Raw genomic sequence first — 20,778 nt, 5'->3', positions numbered from 1 at the left:
GTTACATGTTGCAGCCCTTCTTTGAGACCGGAAAGGAAGGGGTGGGGTGGGGGAATACACCAAAATAAAGAGGGGGGGAAGAAGGCTAGCTGGATGGTGATAGATGAAGCCAGGTGGGTGTGTTAAGTAAAAGGCTGGAGAGGAAGGGAGAGGAGAGTGGACCATAGGAGAAAGAGGAGGAGGGAAGGGCACTTGGGGGAAGTGATAGCCAGGTGAGAAGAGGTAAGGAGCCAGAATGGGAAATAGAACAGGGGAGGGGAAAAATTGATATTCATGCCAACAGGTTGAAGCTACCCAGATGTTGCTCCTCCACCCTGGCGTGGCCTCTTCTGGCACGAGAGGAGGCCATGGACCGGCATGTCAGAATGGGAATCTGAATTTAAATGCTTGGCCACCAGGAAGTTCCACTTTAGACAGAGCGGAGGTGCTTGACGAAGTTTATGATGGATCATACCAGTGTAGAGGAAGTTGCACCATGAGTACCGGATACAATAGTCGACCCAAGCAGATTCTCAGGTGAAGTGTTGCCTCACCTGGAAGGACTTGGGGCCCTGAATGGAGGTGAGGTAGGAGGTGTATGGGCAGGTGTAGCACTTTGGCCGCTTGTGAAGATAAGTGCTGGGAGGGACAAATGGACAAGGTAATCATGGAGGGAGCAATCCCCATGGAAAGTGGAGAGTGGTGGGAGGGTGAAGGTGTGTTGGTGATAGGATCCCTTTGGAGATTGTGGAAGTTGAGGAGAATGATGTGTTGGATGTGGAGGCTCATGGGGTGGTAGGCAAGGACAAGATGAACTCTGTCACTGAAGGTGGCGGCAAGATAGGGTGAGTGTAGATGTTTGGGAAATGGAGGAGATGCGGGTGAGGGTAGCATCGATGGTGGAAGAATGGAAAACCAGTTCTCTGAAGGAGGACATCTCCGATCTCCTTGGAAAGGAAAGCCATATCCCAGGAACAGATGCAGTGGAGATAAAGGAACTGAGAAAAGGGAATAGCACTTTTACAGGAGACAGGGTAGGAAGAGATATAGTCAAGTTAGCAGTGGGAATCAATAGGTTTATAAAACATCCTGGTCGGCAGTTTGTCTTCAGAGATCGAGATAGGGGAGGGAGGTGTCAGAAATTGACCGAGTGAACTTTAGAGACGTTAATTGAGTGATTTGATGTCATTGAAGACAAACTCAGTTAGTGGGTTAGACGCCTTTACATCTGCTTGAGGGTGTTGATTTTGTGTCTCACTACTGAAAGATAGCACTTGTGACAGTTCAGTGCTGCATCAATACTGCACTGGGGGTCGGCCTTGCTAATCTGTCGTGGGACTTGAACATTGGATTGTCTGACTTGGAGGGCAAAGTCCAACCTGCATTTTATCGAGCCTTGTTTCACAGTGCCCTGGTAAAACTGAAATAAATAGACATTGATGGAAAAGCACTCTGAAGGATAGTTCCAAGCACTAAAGTAAGGAAGTTATAATTGTTGGGTGCTAGTCATCTCAGAATCATTGTAGCGCTCTTTCAGACAATCGCCTTTCCTCCATGATGCTCAATGTGCAGTGTTCAAATGTTATTTGTAGTACTTCGGGTGATGCAGTAGTCTGTGTCCATGTGCAGCAAGACCCAAGTAACCTTCCCTCTTTGGCTGCTAAGTAACATCCACACTAGGTATATAAACATCAAGGGGAGATGATAAATTATAACGTTATCAAAATTCTAACACCTTCTGCCCCCAGTGTTCAGCTGAATCACTACGTTTGTGTCTCCTGCTTGCACATTTATTTTCTGGAGGCCACCATTGAACCAAAAGTAACTGGGCTATCAAATATTGTGGCAATGCAAGGTGACCAAATGGGGCTATTCTGTGAACATTGACTACAGAGTTTGCCTCCACAACCTGTGCTCTGTGGCTGTACAGTGTGTACTGTGCAGTATCTTCAAATATAAATTTGTATATTCCTTATGTTTTCAGAAAGAACCCAAAATTGAGATGCCCAAGAAGATTTGTTGCTCCACAGTAACTTGTAAACATATTCTTTCATTGAAATCTTAGAACTCTCTGCACAAGTTACTTAGAAATGGTGAACTGATTCCGTTGATCTTGAGGAAATTAGAATGGGCGTGAAATCCGAATCTTGCCATGAATGCTGCTATCTTCGAGAAGGATTTAGAAATAAAACTGTGTAGGTTACATTGGTTCCAGGTGACATGATTGATTTAAATGTGTACAAATGTCAGCTCAAACCAAACCAAGGTGGCAAAAACATGAATGTGCCATTGATGGAAATTAGACCTAATCAGAACGATTGGAGAGTAATGGGAGAGGAGAAGCCACGGAAAGAACACTCAATTCGCTGCTGCAGCTGCACAGAATTTTGGCCTATAGGATTCATGCAGTTTTTTGGCAGCATGTGAACATCCAGGTAGTTTTTTTTTCACCTGGGAACATTACATGATTTAAAGCTTTTCTGGTACTTGGAGCTTCTGTTAAAGTTGTGTTGTTTTTGCATGAATGAAATCACCAGAGAAAGTTACTGGTAGATACAAAGCAGCTTCTTTATTCGACAAAACAAGGTACAGTAGGCATCATATGGAGAAGCTTTTGGCGGGAAGGTCTGCTGGTTCAACATGGGGCTCGATGTTTTATGTGCTAAACACAAAGGACAATTCCATATTTACAAAGTATAGACAATGCTTTCTTTAGAAACTACATACAAACTTCACACCTCCTGATTCGCATGCATACCACAGATGCCAGCATTGTCTGGACTGGGATTCACAGCTTTTAGGAATCCATTGTTCAGATCTGCACTCCAAATAAAATCCATAATACATATTCAAAGGCAGGACTGGTAGCCAAAGCCATCTGCAAAATGTAAATGACCTAAACCTAAAAATCACTCTACATGTGTTAAATTTGTTTAATTTTATTACTTTGGATTTAGTCTACCTGCAGGCTGCTGATGTTCGGAAAGTCCCAAAAGGCCACGTGGTATGATGTATGGTCTCTTGTTCTTTTGTTTCAGTGTTTTGGAATGTTTATGGAGACTGTGATAATTTTGCTACATTGAAAGGCCATAGTGGAGCAGTTATGGAATTGCATTATAACACAGATGGCAGGTACTGTAACATTATACTTCGTTCTCACAATGAAGAGGCCTGATTTCTTTATTAATAGAAATAGTTTTGCATCAACATGTAGTGTGCGTTTTTTTTCCCTCTTAAAATTCAGGATGAACTTGGATTGAAGTCTAAAGTTCTAGTCTGATTAGGTTGTACTTTCCTTTAACACTGCAGCAATTTTTAGTTTTAAGAAAATACCAGTTGCCTTGAACTAATTCATATAACAGAACAAATGTACTATGTAGTATGCTTCACTTTTAACTTTCCTTACTATGTTGATTTCACCAACTGGGGGATCTCAAGATTATGCAAGAATAGTCTAAAATTTGGCGTCAAACTACTTTAGCTTATTATCATGTCATTTAGTCCATAAGACACTGCAGAATGGGGCTATTTGGTCCACTGAGTCTGCTCTCCCATTCTATCATGGCTGATTTATTATCCCTTTCAACCCCACATTCTCATGCCTTCTCCCTTTGACACACTGACTAATCAAAAGCCTATCTACCTCCGCCTTGAGTATACCCAATGACTTGGCCCCCGCAGCCTGTCTGCGGCAACGAGTTCCTTTTCATCTCCGTTCCTTGTATTCTGAGGCTGTGCCCTCTGGTCCTAATCTCCCTCCACTATAGCAAACATCCTCTCTAATAACTTGGCTTCCACAGCTGTCTGTGGCAGTGAATTCCACAGATTAACTACAAATTCTTCTTCATCTCTGTGCCTTGTGTTCTGAGGCTGGTGCTGGACTCCCACACTAGGAAACTAGCCGTCAAGCAGCCATTTACACTCGTCCTTTGTTGGTCTCATCTGGCACTTCAGCTCTCTTCTTCCCCCCCCCCCCCCCCCCCCACCATCCCGCATTTCCTCTTCAGTCCCGCCAAGTTCCATTATTCCCCTTCAAACTCAGCACAATTTACCAACTTGCCTGACTAAGATATGGGAAGAAACCTATAAATCGGGAGAATATGCAAAACTCCAAGCAGTCAGTGCCAGAGCTCATGATTGAAATGAGGTCTACAAGTTGTATCCCTTTGTATTAAATAATATCAAAAGCTGTTAATACTCGTGTTAAGCAGTATATACGGGGGAAAACACAGTTACCGTTACTGATCAATGACCTTTCGTCAAATTTGCTTTTCCATTACACTATTTTGCTTCGGGAGTTTTGAATACAGACTGAATCATATTCCATTTTATTTATTGAGATACAGCTTGGAAAACTTCCAGCCCTTTGAGCCACGCTGCCCAGCAACCCCCCCCCCCCCCCCCCCCGATTTAATCTGAACCTAATCACAGGACAATTTACAATGGCCAATTAACCTACCAGTCTTTGGTCGTGGGAGGAAACTGGAGCACCAGGGAGAACGTACAAACTCCTTACAGGCAGCAGCAGGAGTTGAACCCGGGTTGCTGATACTGTAAAGTGTTGTGCCAACCTCTATGCTACTGTGCCACCTATTCACATGTTCACATCTCTGCCAGTCTGGTATAGACACTTCGAGCTTTGGGCTGAACGGTATTGCAGTGAGCAGTAAGCAAAATCCTAAAAAGAGACGGCTGAAGTAGCGAAGTTTCATCAGCATAGTGCACTTAATAAAAATATCCACTTCCCCCTTAGACTTACTGCCGTTTAATTCCTAGCCTAATTGTGCATGAACTTACGGTAATTTGTTTTATCCCCCAGCATGCTCTTTTCAGCGTCAACAGACAAAACTGTAGCGGTGTGGGACAGTGAAACGGGTGAAAGAATCAAGAGGCTAAAAGGCCACACATCCTTTGTGAACTCATGTTATCCAGCCAGACGGGGACCACAGTTAGTCTGTACAGGAAGCGATGATGGAACAGTGAAGGTGATCACAATTTAACATTTGAGGCACACTGAGTTTTTTTTCCCGGTCTAATCACTTACAGAAACCTTGCAAAGCTAAAAATTCAAAGGTTTTGTTCATAAATTCAAAAGGACTGAAAACATAAGAGCACAAAAGAAATACCCTCAACTATGTCTGAATAGTTGAGCCCTGCTGATGGAGTTTGTCAATGAATATCTAAGTTGCACAGACTAGACTTGTTCCAGATTCTGCTTTGGGTCTCTTGTTGAATTTGGAAATGTGAAACTACAGTTCTGTTCAAATTACAATTGGCTGAGGTACAAAAATTAAGAAGCAACGGATAGTTGTAACTTTAATTTCCACTAGTTGATTTATATTGCGTACGATGAGATCTGTATGGCTGTGGCAGGTAATCCTAAAGATGCCCACTATTTGGCTTTGTACATCAGGAAATGCCATTTGAACAAGTACCAGAAATCTTAGATGACTGTAGAGCCATAACATTAAAAAGGTTAATGCTGCCAAGAAAGGAGGAAATGTGAAAGATATATTGGTTATAAAATAGTATTCATAAAAGGTGATATGTAAAAAAGATTGTGCTTTAATAGCAAATTATAAAGAATTCCAAAGGAGTGTGTCTCTTTTGTCCTTTATTGTTGTTCCTCTTGACTTTGCAACTTTTGTTACTTTGAATGTATGTCACAACTAAATTGCATTTATTTTCCTGAACCTAGCTATGGGACATTAGGAAGAAGGCTGCAATCCATACGTTTCAAAACACTTATCAAGTACTAGCAACAACATTTAACGACACAAGTGATCAGATTATCTCTGGTGGCATTGATAATGACATTAAGGTAAGATGTATTTTGGAGTAAATATCTGCACAAGAATGTAAAATTGAACTAATTAACAGGGTTAATAAAAATACAAATGTTGAGTTTTTGAATTATTTGGTTGTTACTCTTGGTAAAATATCCCTATATTTCTCAAATTTTCTTGGTTCAGTCTTTGTTGAACATCAGCATTCTCTTTGAGATTAGGTTCATCAGTAGGTTTCTTTAGGAAAAGACCACCTGGGGTTTGGCGCGCCTAAGAAATATTTTGTGTAGGTTCACATAATGGCTGCTACAGATCATTCTTCAATAAATACCATTTCAGTTCCATTTCTAGCTAGCTGAATAATCTCCCAGTGCTCTCATGTTATAATGTCAATTAGTAAAACCTGTTCTGCAGCTATGATGTCTGGTAGGACAAGCCATGGGCGTTTCTCAAAAGCTGGTGAATTGCTTCTGGGGCGTTGATCCTCAAAGAAAATTTCTAATAGCTAGCTGAGGTGTCCATGACATTTTAATAGAATACTGTGCTGTTGGGGTGCTAGCCATATTTTTAGTCATCTTGTTGGGCAATTACTAAGCAAGGACACATCCAAAAAGGGTTAACAGGAGGGTGCTAGCATGGGAATACTGACCAATTTTATTTTGAGGAGGTAGTGTTTTAGCCAGTGCCTTGGACCTCTGTATTTCATCTGGATTTCGACGCAGCAACTCTGATCCAGGACTTAGACCCAGTTACTCTGAAAGAATGGTGATGTATTTACACGTTTGTAAATTGGAGGGGAACCTGCTGATGGTGTTGCTACCATATGCCTGAAACCATTGTTCTTGGTAGTAGTGGCAAATTTGCAAGGTGGTGTTGGAGCAGCCAAGACAAGCAACTGCATTGCATTTTATAGATGGCACACTAGGGTGACTGTGTTCAGATGGAGGAGGGAGTGAATCAGCATAATGTTTGATGAGTATCAAGTAGCCTGCTTCATCCTGGATAGTTTTGAGCTTCAGAAGTGTAACTGGAGCTGCACGCCTCCGTCACATGTTTGACTTGTGCCTCGTAAATGGGCTGAAAGGTTCCTTAGGTATCAGGAGCCAAGTTATATGCTGCAGGATGCCCAGCCTCTGATCTGCTGCTGTGGCTACAATATTTAGCTTGCTGCTGCAGTCCAGTAATTCAGTTTCTGGTATGTGGTGTGCCTGCTCATCCATGTACATTGCTCCCCCCCCCCCCCCCCCACCCACCCAGGATGTTGGCATGGGGCACTTGGTAATGCCATTGAATGCCCAGGGTAAGTAGTGAACCCTCTTGTTGGAGTTGTCAGTGCCTGGCATGACTAATGGTGTGAAAATCATTTGGCAGTTAACTACTCCATATTGTAAAACAACATCCTCTGTCAAAAGTGTGCAGTTATTATGGATGAATAAGATTAAACTCATCCATAATACATAGGAGCAGAATCAAGTCATTCAGGCCATCAAGTCTGCTTCACCATTTCATCATGGCTAATCCATTTTCCCCCCTCAACCCCATTCTCTTGCCTTCACCCTGTAACCTTTCAAGGACTAATCAAGAACCTATCAAACACTGTCTCACATACACCCAATGACTATCACCACAGCCGCCTGTGGCAACGAATTCCACAGGTTCACCCTCTGGCTAAAGAAGTTCCTTGTCACCTCGGTTCTAAATGGACATCCCTCTATTCTGAGGCTGTGCCCTCAGGTGTTTGACTGCCTCACCAAAGAAACCATCCCTTTTACATCCACCCTATCGAGGCCTTTCAACATTTGGTAGATTTCAATGAGATCCCCTCTCATTCTTCGAAATTCCAGCATGTACAAGCCCAGAGCCATCAAACACTCCGTACGATCAGCCTTTCATTCCTGGAATCATTCTCATAAATCTCCTCTGAACCCTCTCCAGTGTCGGCGCTTCCTTCCTTAGATAAGGAACCTAAAACTGCTCTCATTACTCCAGGTGGGGCCTCACCAGAGCCTTAAAGCCTTAGCACAACATTCTTGCTTTTATATTCTAGCCCTCTAGAAATGAATGCCAGCATTGCATTTGCCTTCCTCACCGCCAATTCAACCTGCAAGTTAACCTGTAGGGTATCTTGCATGAGGACTCCCAAGTCCCTATGCACCCTGGGTTTTTGAATTTTCTGCCCATTAAGAAAATATCTATACATTTGTTCCTTCTACCAAAGTGCATGACCATACACTTCCTGACGCTATTCCATCTGCCACTGCTTTGCACACTCTCCAAATCTGTTTTAAGGCCTTCTGCACTGCAGCCTCCCTAGTTCCACAAAACTACCTCCCTCTCCACTTATCTTTGTATCATCCACAAACTTCAGATTCAGTTTATTGTCATTTAAAAACCACAAATGCAATGCAGTTAAAAAATGAGACAACGTTCCTCCAAAATGATATCAACAAAGCACTTGACAAAATAGACTACACCAGAAAATCCACATAACATTTGGCAATCCCCAATCCCCAGTCCAGAGTCCGGAGAGGCTGCTGCGTATTAATATCGCGCTACCATCTTAGCGCATTCCCCGGAAAGGAGCTCCAAACCCAACAGACAAAACAAGACTACCCAGACACACCAAGTCAGGAGACCAACTCTACCAGCCAACAAACCAAAAACTAAAGCTACAAGACCTACACAAAACCACACAGTTACAACAGTGCAGACAATACCATCATTGATTTAGAAAAAAACACCATGGGCACGGTAAAAATAGTCCAAAGATGTTAAAAGACTATAAGTTCGAAGGAAACCACCACACAGTTTCCACAAGTCCTCAGGGTCCCGATAGACTTGTCATCCCACGCCGGCGACAGAAGGGAATACCACAAAGTCATTAATTCTGTCATCCAAATCATTGACGTAAAACTTTTTTTTTAAAAAAAGCAGCCTCAACACCAATCCCTGCAGAACACCACTAGTCAATGGCAACCAATCAGAAAATGCTCCCTTCATTTCCTCTCTTTGCTTCCTGCCAATCAGCCAATGCTCTGTTCTTGCTAGTGTCTTTCCTGTAGTACCATGGTCTCTGATCTTACTAAGCAGCCTCATGCGTGGCACTTTGTCAAAGGCCTGAAATTCCCAACTTCACAACATCAAATGATTCTCCTTTGCCTATCCTGCTTGTTATTTACTCAAATAAATCCAGCAGACTTGTCAGACAAGATTTTCCCTTAAGGAAACCTTGCTGACTTTGGCCTATTTTATCATGTGCTTCCAAATATCCTGATGCCTCATCTTTAACAATCGACCTCAACATCTTCCAAACCACTGAGGCTAACTGGCCTATAATTTCCTTTCTTCTGCCTCTCTCCCTTCTTGAAGAGTGGAGTGACATTTGCAATCATTACTAATGCCTCCATAATCTCTTCAGTTACCTGTTTCAGAACTCTGGGGTGTAGCCCTTCTGGTTCAGGTGACTTATCTAATTTCAGACCTTTCAGTTTCTGAAGCAGCTTCTACCTCGTAATAGTAATTACGCTCACTTCTGCCCCCCTGATGGTCTCAAACTTGCAGCATACAGGTAGATACTTAACTAGTTATTACTAAATACTTATTTTGTTCTTTCGCCATTTCCTTGTCCCGCGTTACTACCTCTCCAGTGTCAATTTCCAGCAATCTGATATCTACTCTTGCCTCTCTTTTACGCTTATATCTGAAAAATGTTCTCTTTGATATTATTGACTAGCTCATCGTCATATTTCATCTTTTTCCTCCTTATCGCTTCATTAGTTACTTTTTGTTGTTTTTTAAAAGCTTCCTAATCCTCTTAACTTCCCACTAATTTTTGCTGTATTATATGCCCTCTCTTTGGGATGTATCTATCCTGAGCCTTCTGAATTGCTCCCAGAACCTCCAGCCACTGCTGTCTGTCATCATCCTTATTAGTGTCCCCTTCCAGTCAACATGCAGCGTGAAGTCTATCATAATATGATCACTGTCTCCTGAGGATTCTTTAACCTTAAGCTCCCTAATTAAATCTGGCTCATCACACAGCATCCAATCCAGAATTATCTCTCCCCTGGTGGGCTTAACCACAAGCTGCTCTAAAAAGCCATCTCATAGGCGTTCTATAAATTCTCTCTTAGGATCCAACACCAACCTGATTTTCCCAAAATATGTGCCTATTGAGATAGCCCATGACTATCGTAGCGTTGCCTGTTGAAATTTGTAGCCCACATCCTGACTACTTTTCAGAGGCCCATCAGGGTCTTTTTACCCCTGCAGTTTCTTAACTCTACCCATAAGGATTCTACACATTCCGATCCCATGTCACTTTCAAACAATTTGATTTCACTTTTTACCAACAGAGCTATGCCATCCCCTGCCTACCTGCCTGTCCTTTTGATACAATGTGTATTGGATGTTAAGCTCTCTAACTATGATATCCTTTCAGCCATAACTCAGGATACCCACAGTGTCACACCTACCAAACTGCGCTACAAGAACGTTTACCTTATTCCTGCGTGCATTCAAATATAACATCGTCAGTCCATTATTTGTCACCCTTTCCAATTTTGTCCCCATATTACACTGCTGCTCATTCCACTGGCTGCAATTTTGCCTTATCATCTGCAGTCTCACTACACACTGCTTCAAGTTGTATACCAACTGCCCCATCCTCAGCCCTATCACTTCAGTTTCCATCCCCCTGCTAAATTAATTTAAACCCTCCCCAACAGGTCATATCTTCCCCGGAAGAGATCCTAATGACCTAGAAATCTGAAACCCTGCCCACTGAACCATTTGCTCGGCCATGCATTTATCTGCCAAATCTTCCTATTCTTAACCTCTCTAAAGCATGGCACAGGCAGCAGTCCAGAGATTACTACCCTGGAGGTCCTGCTATTTAGCTTTCTGCATAACTCCTTATATTCTCTCTTCAGGGTGTCCTCCCTTTTCCTACCTATGTTATTGGTAGCAATATGTGCCAAGACTAATGGCTGCTCACCCTCTCTCTCCCTTTAGAATTCCGTAGACCCTATCCAAGGGCATCCCTGATCCCATCACCTGCATACCATCTGGAGGTCTCTTTCACGTCCACGGAATCTCGTGTCTACTCCTCTAACTGGGGAATCCACTATCATTACTGCGGTCCTCTTCTCCCCTCTTCCCTTCTGAACCACAGCACCAGACTCAGTGCCAGAGACCCTGTTGTGTGTGTCCCCCCAAAAAAAAAACATATCCAAAGTGGTATATTATTATTGAGAGGAACAGCCACAGGGGTACTCTGCACTGGCTACCCATTTCCCTTCTCATTTCTCACTCTTTGTCCCTTCATTCTCAAAAAACTTGAGATTTGCCATTTGTGTGTGCTACAACAAATATCTGCAACCCACAGGATTTCCTGATAGCAGTCCATTGATGTTAGAGTGGGAAGAGAATGGTACAATGGTGAGGAAAAAATATTACCATCATGGTGAATACATTTCTCAACATAATTACGTTTTGGGATTTTGTGCATTTGGAATGGAAGGGCAAATACAAATGTCTGTCAATTTGTTTTTCATTTTCTCTACCTGTCACTGATGTTTTAAAAGGGAAATGGGTGAATAAGTGTGAAGGCATCTCAGAGGACTCCTGGTTATGAACATCTTAAAATAATCACAATCTAGGCCATTTTGTTTACAGTGCTGTTCTGAATAATTAATGAACTCTTCAAAAATAAGTCAGAACTCCTGCCAAAAATGAGAAACTTGTGCATGAATTGTTGTTTGGATGCACATTGATCAGGGTAACTTTATATGTTGTAAAAGTTGGTTCTTTTTTTTTAAAAAAAACAGCAGGGCTGTACTATAGATTTGTTACTTGTCAGGAAGGTTTCCACATTCCAACTACATGATGCAAAATCCGAAGCTTTTACTGCAAAATAAGTGATTTTAAAATGCTTATTCACTTTGCAGTTAACATAAAATACAACAAAAATAGCAATGGTAGATTTTTTAAATATTGCTGTGTTAGATTACCTACTGATAGCTACTCCAGAACAAATAGAGTGAGGAACAGCTTCTACCCCAGAGCTGTGGCCTCCATCACACCACTCCCACAGAGCAATGATTGAAACTGTGAGCACACACAAGGACTCAAATACTTGCACTAATGGCACTTAGTGCATTACAGATGATATTCTGGTGCTGCTGTAACTTATTTTCTGCTACTTATCTATTTAATACTGTTTTTCTATTACTGTCTTGTTTTTATCTACTGCTTTATTTAATTGCCTGAGAGGAGGCTAAACAGAGTTTCATTGTACCTATGTATAATGACAATAAAGATCATTCAATTTAAACGTGTTCTATGCTGTTTCTTTGTGTTGTGGCTATCTGTAAGAAGACAAATCTCAAGGTTGTATATTATGTATACAGTGGACTTTGATAATAAATGATACTTTGACAGATGCTTTGAACTTTGATCTGAACTTTTCTATTTAGGTTTGGGACCTCCGACAGAACAAGCTAATCTATACCATGCGTGGTCATACAGACTCGGTGACTGGTTTGGCTCTCAGTGGAGATGGCTCTTACCTTCTTTCTAATTCTATGGACAATACAGGTAATAAAAATGTATTCGAACAGGAAGAATGAGTGACTATGGAGTATAAAATCAGTAACATGAATGATTCTGTGACTATTTTGGAAATCTTGTGTGGAAAAAGTTCTTGTCATTCAGTAGTTTACCACATCCTGTTCATCTCTCATCAGATCTCCTTCATATCTATTCAATTGCCTCACTTTTTAAGAAGGCAGTTTTTAGACAGAAAATGTGCTCTCAGATTCCCACAAGTAGAATGTCATTGAGTGTTGAGTGAAGGTGTCTTTACCCAATATGTCTGTGCCAATTCCTTGTTGGAAATATTTGCTTTGACTGTTCTTTTTCTGAAGTTTCAGCTTTATTCAGCTTTGAATTTTAACTGATGAATCTACTTTTGCTGTACTTTAAGACAGAGTATTCCCAATTATAAATCTTATGATTCAGATAGAATCTTCCCTAGTCACGACAGTACTTTCAGAAAGTATTGTACTGGTGTATTGCCTAGATTAGAAACTGACATCCTAGAATAGCTCCAGAATCTAGAATCACTTCAGTCCCTAAAAAGAACGACAGCAAGTTCATGGAGTCAAATGCTTTCTGAGTGTTTGTCAGTTCTCATTCATGTGCCCAACTGCTGCCAACCACTTGCAAATCTGTGTAGACTAGAAATCATACTTGCGTATTTAAAGGACTTGATGACTTGCAGGAACCCATTACAAGTTACTGTCATTTTCTGCATTCTGCTTATGGTGCAGCTAATTCCCTACCCATTGCCAGTGTCTCCACTTTGATGTGCAGGTCCATGGGTATCAATTGTACGGAGCATTTTTTTTACAGTTGGCAATTTGGCACTTGAGAAAGTTTGAAGAAAAAGAAAAAATGCCATATATAGTTGATTCAACTGCACTTTCTCCGAGGTGCAGGTGTAGCTGTGGGAATTTGTGTGGCTCAAGCTAGAACAGCCTCTACAGATATGGGGTAATAACCCGTTAGGGATCCTTCCAGTTTTACTCAGGCCTCCATTTTTGATTCTTACATGATATTAATAACTGTATTACTGCTTCCTTTGCTAGTATTTCATTTAAATGTAATTATCTTTGCTATCAGTTTTCACATTTCCCTCATTTTCATATAGTCCATATCTGACTCTTCCATTTTCTTCCTTGACGTCTCTATCTCTTTAGAACATAGAACAGAACAGCGCAGGGACAGACCATTTGACCCACAATGTTGTGCTGTACCAGCTAAAAAGCAAATCAAAAGCACCCAAGCACTAACCCCTCCTACCTTCAGTGCATGCTGTCTGGTATTAGACATTTCAACCCTGGGGAAAAATGCACCCTACCTACTTTATCTATGCCTCTCATAATCTTATAAACCTCTGTCAGATCTCCCCTCTGCCTCTGGCGCTCCAGAGAAAGCAACCCATGTTTGTCCAGCCTCACATGCCCTCTAAACCAGGCAGGATCCTGGTAAACCTCTTCTGCGCCTTCTCCAAAGCCTCAATATCCTTCCTACAGTGTGGCGACCAGAACTATATGCAATACTTTACATATGGCTTAACCAGAGTTTTGTAAAGTTGCAATGTAGCCTTAATTGGGAAAAGTTAATGCAGCTCTCTCCACAGCACCTTCCACCTTGCTTCCTGGAATTCACCAGCTGTCATTGTCGCTATTTTATTCACTAACTTCCTCTGTCTTTTCTGAGGTATTAAGATGTCTGGCTTTTCCCTTAACCGTAGCTTTTACTCCTTACCATAGACTGCTGGGTTCACAACTTCAGTTCCTCTATTTTGTAAATTTCTGCTCTTGGCCTCTTCTCCCAGACAGAACACAGTTGGGGTCCTCATTGCCTTCACCAAGCCACCAACTAAACTTTACATTCAACAAATCTTTCTCCATAATTTGTCACCTCCATCAGGATTCCACCATATGATGCACTTGCCCCTTTCCAGTTTCTTTCTTGTCTGGCTTTACTTTTCCAAATCCTTCAACCACTGTCCTTCCCATCCATTGACGGGCATGTAATACTTGTCCTTTAACTATTCTTTTTCAGGTCAAGCAGCAATTCATTGACTTTATCAGCAGTGATTCAGGCTGCTAATATTGGATTTGGCTCTCAAAGTGGTCACCTATAAATTGGAGAAACTGCAATAGATTTGACGATTACTTTGCAGAATAACTCTGTTCAGTCCAGGGAGATTGCAAGCTTCCTGTCATTTCAGTTCTCTCACTCTGACCTGTCCTTCAGTTTGTGGGACAGTTCTTCATTTTCTTCCTGAGCATATTGCAACTTGTACTTAATACTGAATAGAACAATCTTCACACTGTACTTTTATGTTTCAAATTTGTTTTAGACCGTAAGATATAGGAGCAGAATTAGGCCATTTGGCCCATTGAATCTGTTCCACTTTTCTTTTCAGCCCCTGCCTGCCTTCTCCCCATATCCCTTCGTGCCCTGACCAATCAAGAATCTAACAACTTCATGAAGACTTGGTCTCCACAGCCACCTTTGGCAACAAATTCCACAGATTCACCAATCTGGCTAAAGAAATGCCTCCACATCTCCGTTTTAAAAGGACAACCTTCTATCCTGAGTCTGTCGTCTGGTGTTAGACTCCCCCACCACAGGAAGCATCCTTCCCCCTATCGACTGTAGAGTATCAAGGCTTTTTTTAAAAATTATCTCTTTGTCTCAAACTGCTGCTTTTGAAGTGATTATTACCTTCACAATTTTCGTCTGCATTCTATCACTGGAAGTTCCCTCCATCTTTGCTCCTCTCTGCAACTCAACATGCTAGTTTTCTCACTGCTCCAATTCTGATGAAAAATAATTGACGAGGAACATCGATTGGGATGATTCCCCCATGGATGCCGCACGAGTTCTTCTTCACTACTTCCAGCACTTTGGTTTTGTTTAGGATTTCCATCATTGGCATGTGGTTATCCTTGTCTGGATATCTATGTAGACTAGCTAGAATAAGTGGATCAAAATATGAAATGGGAACTGTTGTGTTTTTCCTTCCTACTGCAGAGCCATCAAGGCCAAATGTAGCTTCCATTCCGGTGGTTCTATTGTGATTGACAAGCTCAACACAGTTAGACCAGCTAACTTCCAAACCTTGTGCTGAACCAAGGGCACAGGGTGAGGGGAGCGATGTTTCCTTGCATCTTGTTTTCACCTGTGTGTGCTATGTAAATTGGTACAGGTGTTGGATTAGGTTGCTGGAGTCTTCAGTATTTGTGCTATATTTTTATCGAAAAGTATTTCTGTATTGGAAGAAAAGTCAATTGTGGTCTGATTTGATTTGCAGTGAGAGTTTGGGATGTGCGACCATTCGCTCCGAAAGAGAGATGTGTAAAAATATTCCAGGGTAACGTGCACAACTTTGAAAAGGTAGGTGCCTTTATCTTAAAACAGTGTGAGCTTGGGAAATCAAAAATAACTTAATGACACAAATGTACTTTGAAAATAGTAAGCAGGAATTTAGTCTGTGGTTTTGGAAGTTTCTCATTCTGTAGTTACCCTTTTCTCCAGAAGAGGGAAAACAAATGAAACAACACTTGGGTTATTTATTCTTGTTTTGATTATCATAGCTGATTACAGACAATACTTAATATTTCCTATCGTGGATGAGACTAGGAGCAGAGGGCAGAGCCTCATCCTCAGAATATAGGGACCACCATTTAGAACAGATGAGGGATTTCTTTAGCTAGAGTGTGGTGAATCTGTGGAATTCATTGCTGCAGGTGGCTGTGGAGGCCCGGTCATTGGGTGTATTTAAGGCGGAGGTTGATAGGTTCTTGACAAGTCAGGGCGTGAAAGGTTACGGGGAGAAAGCAGGAAAAAAGGGGTTGAGGGAAGTAGATTGGCCATGACCAAGTGATTGAGCAGACTGGGTGGGCTGAATGCCCTAATTCTGCTCCAATACCTTATATTCTGAATGATTTCTGAGTTGATAACGTGCAAGTGGTGTCGATCACGGAGTAATTTATTCTGTATCTCTAATATTTGGAATAAGTTGCTCTGAATTATTAGTTAATAATTAGTCAATAAACTTTTAGTTGCAAGGTGGAGTCTGTCTACAATACAGTTATGCCCAAATGATGCCATGCACTTTCTTGTAGAACCTCTTGAGATGTTCCTGGTCAACTGATGGAAGCAAAATAGCAGCTGGATCTGCAGACAGGTGAGCACATTGATTTTATTGTATACATTTATTATTATTCACTTCCATATTGTTAAGTGAGAACTTCTAATCAGTCCTTGGACATGATTATGTTTGGTTGTACTGTTTTGCTGTTGACTTGACAGAATTGTATTTAGACTTTGAAAGTCAGGAATACTGGGCGAAGGAAATTAAATTTCATTTGCAAAGTGGTGAAAGTCTGCAAGTTCTGAAGCTTTGATCTTAGTTGAGGAATATATGTAGATTAGGGTAAAGTATGAAAAAGTAGACTTGATATCAGTCGTTTTTATTGGCAAAGCATGTATGTCTGTTTCATTAATTTACTGTGTCAAAATTTTCCTGTTTTCAAATCTGTCTTGATTTCACCCTCCTACTCTATGTAATCTTCAACCTCAACTCTGTGATACTTCGCTCTTCCAGTACTGTTCCCGTGAGCGTCACCTACTGGAGCTGAAGCTGCCAAAATCCCTCTCCTTTTGTCACTGTACTCATTTTGAGGATCATCCTTAAAAAGCTACATTTCCCCAAGCCTTCTGGCATCTGCCAAAAATTGCTGTGATTTTTAAACATGGCTCTTTTTGTCTGGTTAGACTTTGAAGACCCTGAGTCATTTTCACTATATTAAATCTGTATAAATGAATGCTATTGAAAATTTGAATCCACAGTGAATGTTGGCATTATTTCTTCCAGATTTGTCTATGTCTGGGATACAACATCACGAAGAATTCTATACAAGTTACCAGGGCATGCGGGCTCAGTGAATGAGGTGGCATTTCACCCTGAAGAACCAATCAGTAAGTTGATTTATTGGGATGCTTTTAGACAAGTTCAGCTAAGGTTCTGAGATACTGAAATGGGGCAGGTGTCTGTTTCCTGCCTTCTAATGCAGATGACTTCTCGACTGTGTCCCACCTTACTTGAATTGATTGGCCATGAAGCACTTTAAAAGACCTCAATATGAAATGTGTTAGATAAATGACACCTTTGTGAATTTGCAGAAGTTTCTTAATGTCATTCATGCTGCTGGGATCTCTGAACCACAAGCTGAGTTTGTTTAGAGAACTTTGAAATCCTAGATTAAACTTTGACTGCTCTTAGATGTGATTAATACAGTATTTGACTCATCTGCATGGTAGCGTAGAGCAACGCTTTACAGTACAAGGGACCCAGGTTCAATTCCCACCACTGTCTGTAAAGAGATTGTACATTTGCCTCACGACCACGTGGGTTTCCTCTAGGTGTTCCGATTTCCTCCCACAATCCAAAGACGTTCCGGTTGGTAGGTTAATTGGTCATTGTAAATTGTCCCATGATTAGGCTAGAATTAAATCGGGATTACTGGGCAGTGTGGATGGAAGTGCCTATTCTGCGCTGTATCTCATTAAATAAATAAAGAAGTTTATGAAGATGCTGTTGAATAGCTTAAGGAATTAGGGATATATGATTTAAAATTTATGTTTTGAATTTTTTTTCACCAGAAGCAAAAACGCTTTAGTAAATCTTGTACTGGAATTGTGTGGAATTATATTGTAGCTCTCGTGATGTAGAACTTATTTTGCTATTCAGTGAAGCTTTTGTGTAATCCAACTAGTGCCAGATAAACTCATTATAGTTTACAAACTGTATATAACTATGTGGTTGTAGCAGTGATAGATCAACTTTCTGTTTTATTCCATCAGTTCTGTCAGCCTCCAGTGATAAAAGGCTCTACCTTGGAGAGATACAATAAAGAGGAACAGCTTGTGCAGAGGAACTCCACCTGACTTTTATCTGGATGGTGCCTAGAAACTGTTTGAATCCCAAGAAAGCAAGTAATGCCAGGTTTAAAGGAAGAAAATGTGTAGACACTCAACTGAGTTTCTGGTAGTTTGTGCATCAGCCACGTGAATGAAGAGTCATTGTTACAGAATCTGAATCCACCCGGTTTCTGTACTTGTAAAGTCTGACCCATGTTCACTTTTATATAATAACTGTATAGATCTTTTTATATTCCAAAAAAATAAATCGTTTCTTTTGCTTAAAACTGACTGGAAGTTGCTGTGGACAGTGTATATCTTATGAAAAGATCCTTCATATCTAGATGATTAAATAAGAATAATCATCATTAGTATAAGTAAATCATCTAAAAGTTTTATTTTTTTGAACTCTTAACTAATTACTAGTTAATATTAATGGTAGAATATAATCATTTCCTCTTGAAGGAATTTCGTTTCTACAGTTGGTTAATTCTAATTTAAGATCTGGCACGAAAGCAGAAAATGGCTAGAAACATTCAGCAGGTCAGATATCATCCATTGAATGAGAACCACAGTTAACGTTTCAAGTTGAAGACCCTGTAACAGAATTCTTCCCAGAAATGCCTCCTGACCTAAATATTTCTAGCATTTTCTATATATTTTTTGATATCTACATGCCTAGTTTTTCTTTTGATTTTCATTTATAATTTGGCCACGCGAATTAAAATTCTGCCGCGCCAGCTGGGGATTTTGAATTCTGTCGAAAAGATTGCTTCTGCAATGATCCTCTTTTTTAAAGAAAGACTTACAGTTATTACCTTGGTATCATTGTTCCTTAAAACTCAGAAGGTACATCAATGTGTTTAATATGATAAAGTATCTCGGCCCAAAACGTCGACTGTCTATTCTCATCCATAGATGCTGCCTGATCTACTGAGCTTCTCCAGCACATTGTATGTATTGCTCTATATTTCCAGTATCTACAGTATCTCTTGCCTACGTTTAATTCTTCACTGGCCATTGCAAAGGCTAGCAGGCCACTCCAATTGAAATCAAGAATAAAACTGGCACAGTCTGACTGTATAACGTGACAAAGATGCACACTTGTCAATTCTACAAAGCCTTTCACACTGATACGTACAAGTCTCTCAGGTAATTCTTGGGAGCAATCTCAGAATTGAGAAGCGAATGTATGGAGTTGTATGTCTTTGACCTTTTGCTCAAACCCTTTGGACATGGTTCTGTTCTGGCATGTCACAGTAATGAATGAATACACTGGACAACAAAGATTTTGCTCCTGAATACCCTTGGGTGTATCTTATGGATTTTGATCTGCATAGTAATGATAATCACCATGAAGTTTTCCTACCACACACCATTTTTTTTTGTGAAATTGCCTATATTTATTATTTCAATTCATAATTGAAGTTGGGATAACTGATGCCAAGTAAAGAGGTCATTTCTGATGGTCCACACATCAACCGCCGGTTTAAGATGGCGCTACCGAAGACGTGATGCCGTGAGCGGTTTCTTCGGCAGCAAAGTCCAGGTCAGAAACAAATTGCTGGGCAGTGTGTTCTAGGGCCAAAGCATTTTGCTGCGGCAGGGTACAAGGTACAATACACAGTTTGGATAATCTAAACACAACTCCAAATAGACTGTAAGGCAGGGTGTCAAGAGTCAGGTGAGGTTGGATTGTTCTAGGTGCCGAGCTGATCTAGGGAGGTCGAGAGGGACTTCTCTGGCAGCAAAATCTAGGCCCAGAATGGATCGTCAGGGCAGAGCCCCGGTCCTAGTGCGAGGTTCAGACAATTTAAATGCTGGCCCAGATGGTCTGGGGACTCCTTTCCATGACACTAAGGCTGTGAGTCTGCCCCTGGCTGCTGTGCTTTGTGTCTGTGAACTTTGTGGTGATGTGCCCTGCTAATCTGATGAACGGAATCCTGAGGCTTTGGGCCTATTCCAGGCTGCTCCAGAGGTTTTATATCTAAGGATTCAATTTGGTTCGGAATACTGCTGTTGCCAGCTTCTATTGTTTGCATGATTTTTAAACAAAATTTTGTGGGCACTGGGTGGGGGGGGGGGGGGTTGGTCTTTTTTTTAAATTGGGTTCTTTCAGTTTCCTTGCTTTGTGGCTGCCTGTAAGCAGACCAATCTCAAGGTTGTGTAATTTATACATTCTTTGATAATAAATGTGCTTTGAATTGAACTTTGAAATTGAATACCAGGCTTTTCGAAGAACGTCTGATGGGACTGGAGAAAATCCCATGGAAGGCATTCAAGGATGTTGTTGAAAATTTTCTTGGCAGCTTCAGAGCACCAAACTACATGCAGCTGGTTGACAACATGCTTCAAGCATACAAAAGCATGAAGTGCAACATGTCATTAAAGATTAATTTTCTGCATTCCCATTTAGACCTTCCCTGCAAGTCTTGGCATTGTCGGTGATGAACACAGTGAAAGGTTTCACCAGGACATTGTGGTCATGGAGAAACGGAATCAGGGCAGCTGG

The 20,778-nt window shown here is 41.2% G+C and overlaps 1 protein-coding gene across 1 annotated transcript in view; it reads left to right on the top strand.

Annotated features, from left to right (window-relative positions):
* The window catches only part of snrnp40 (small nuclear ribonucleoprotein 40 (U5)), a 30,245-nt gene extending 11,688 nt beyond the window's left edge, over positions 1–18,557 (top strand). Inside the window, exons 3-10 of the mRNA XM_073028509.1 lie at positions 3,018–3,111; positions 4,799–4,964; positions 5,678–5,800; positions 12,242–12,362; positions 15,655–15,737; positions 16,469–16,530; positions 17,221–17,324; positions 18,210–18,557. Coding sequence (XP_072884610.1) covers positions 3,018–3,111; positions 4,799–4,964; positions 5,678–5,800; positions 12,242–12,362; positions 15,655–15,737; positions 16,469–16,530; positions 17,221–17,324; positions 18,210–18,259 — 803 coding nt within the window. The 3' untranslated portion in view covers positions 18,260–18,557. The remainder of the gene's footprint in view (positions 1–3,017; positions 3,112–4,798; positions 4,965–5,677; positions 5,801–12,241; positions 12,363–15,654; positions 15,738–16,468; positions 16,531–17,220; positions 17,325–18,209) is intronic.
* The last annotated feature ends 2,221 nt before the right edge of the window (positions 18,558–20,778 follow it).

The sequence above is a fragment of the Hemitrygon akajei genome, chromosome 24 (genome assembly GCF_048418815.1).
Source record: "Hemitrygon akajei chromosome 24, sHemAka1.3, whole genome shotgun sequence".
Classification (NCBI taxonomy): domain Eukaryota; kingdom Metazoa; phylum Chordata; class Chondrichthyes; order Myliobatiformes; family Dasyatidae; genus Hemitrygon; species Hemitrygon akajei.
The sequence above is the reverse complement of the archived record's forward strand: the minus strand, read 5'-3'. Positions and strand labels throughout refer to the sequence as shown.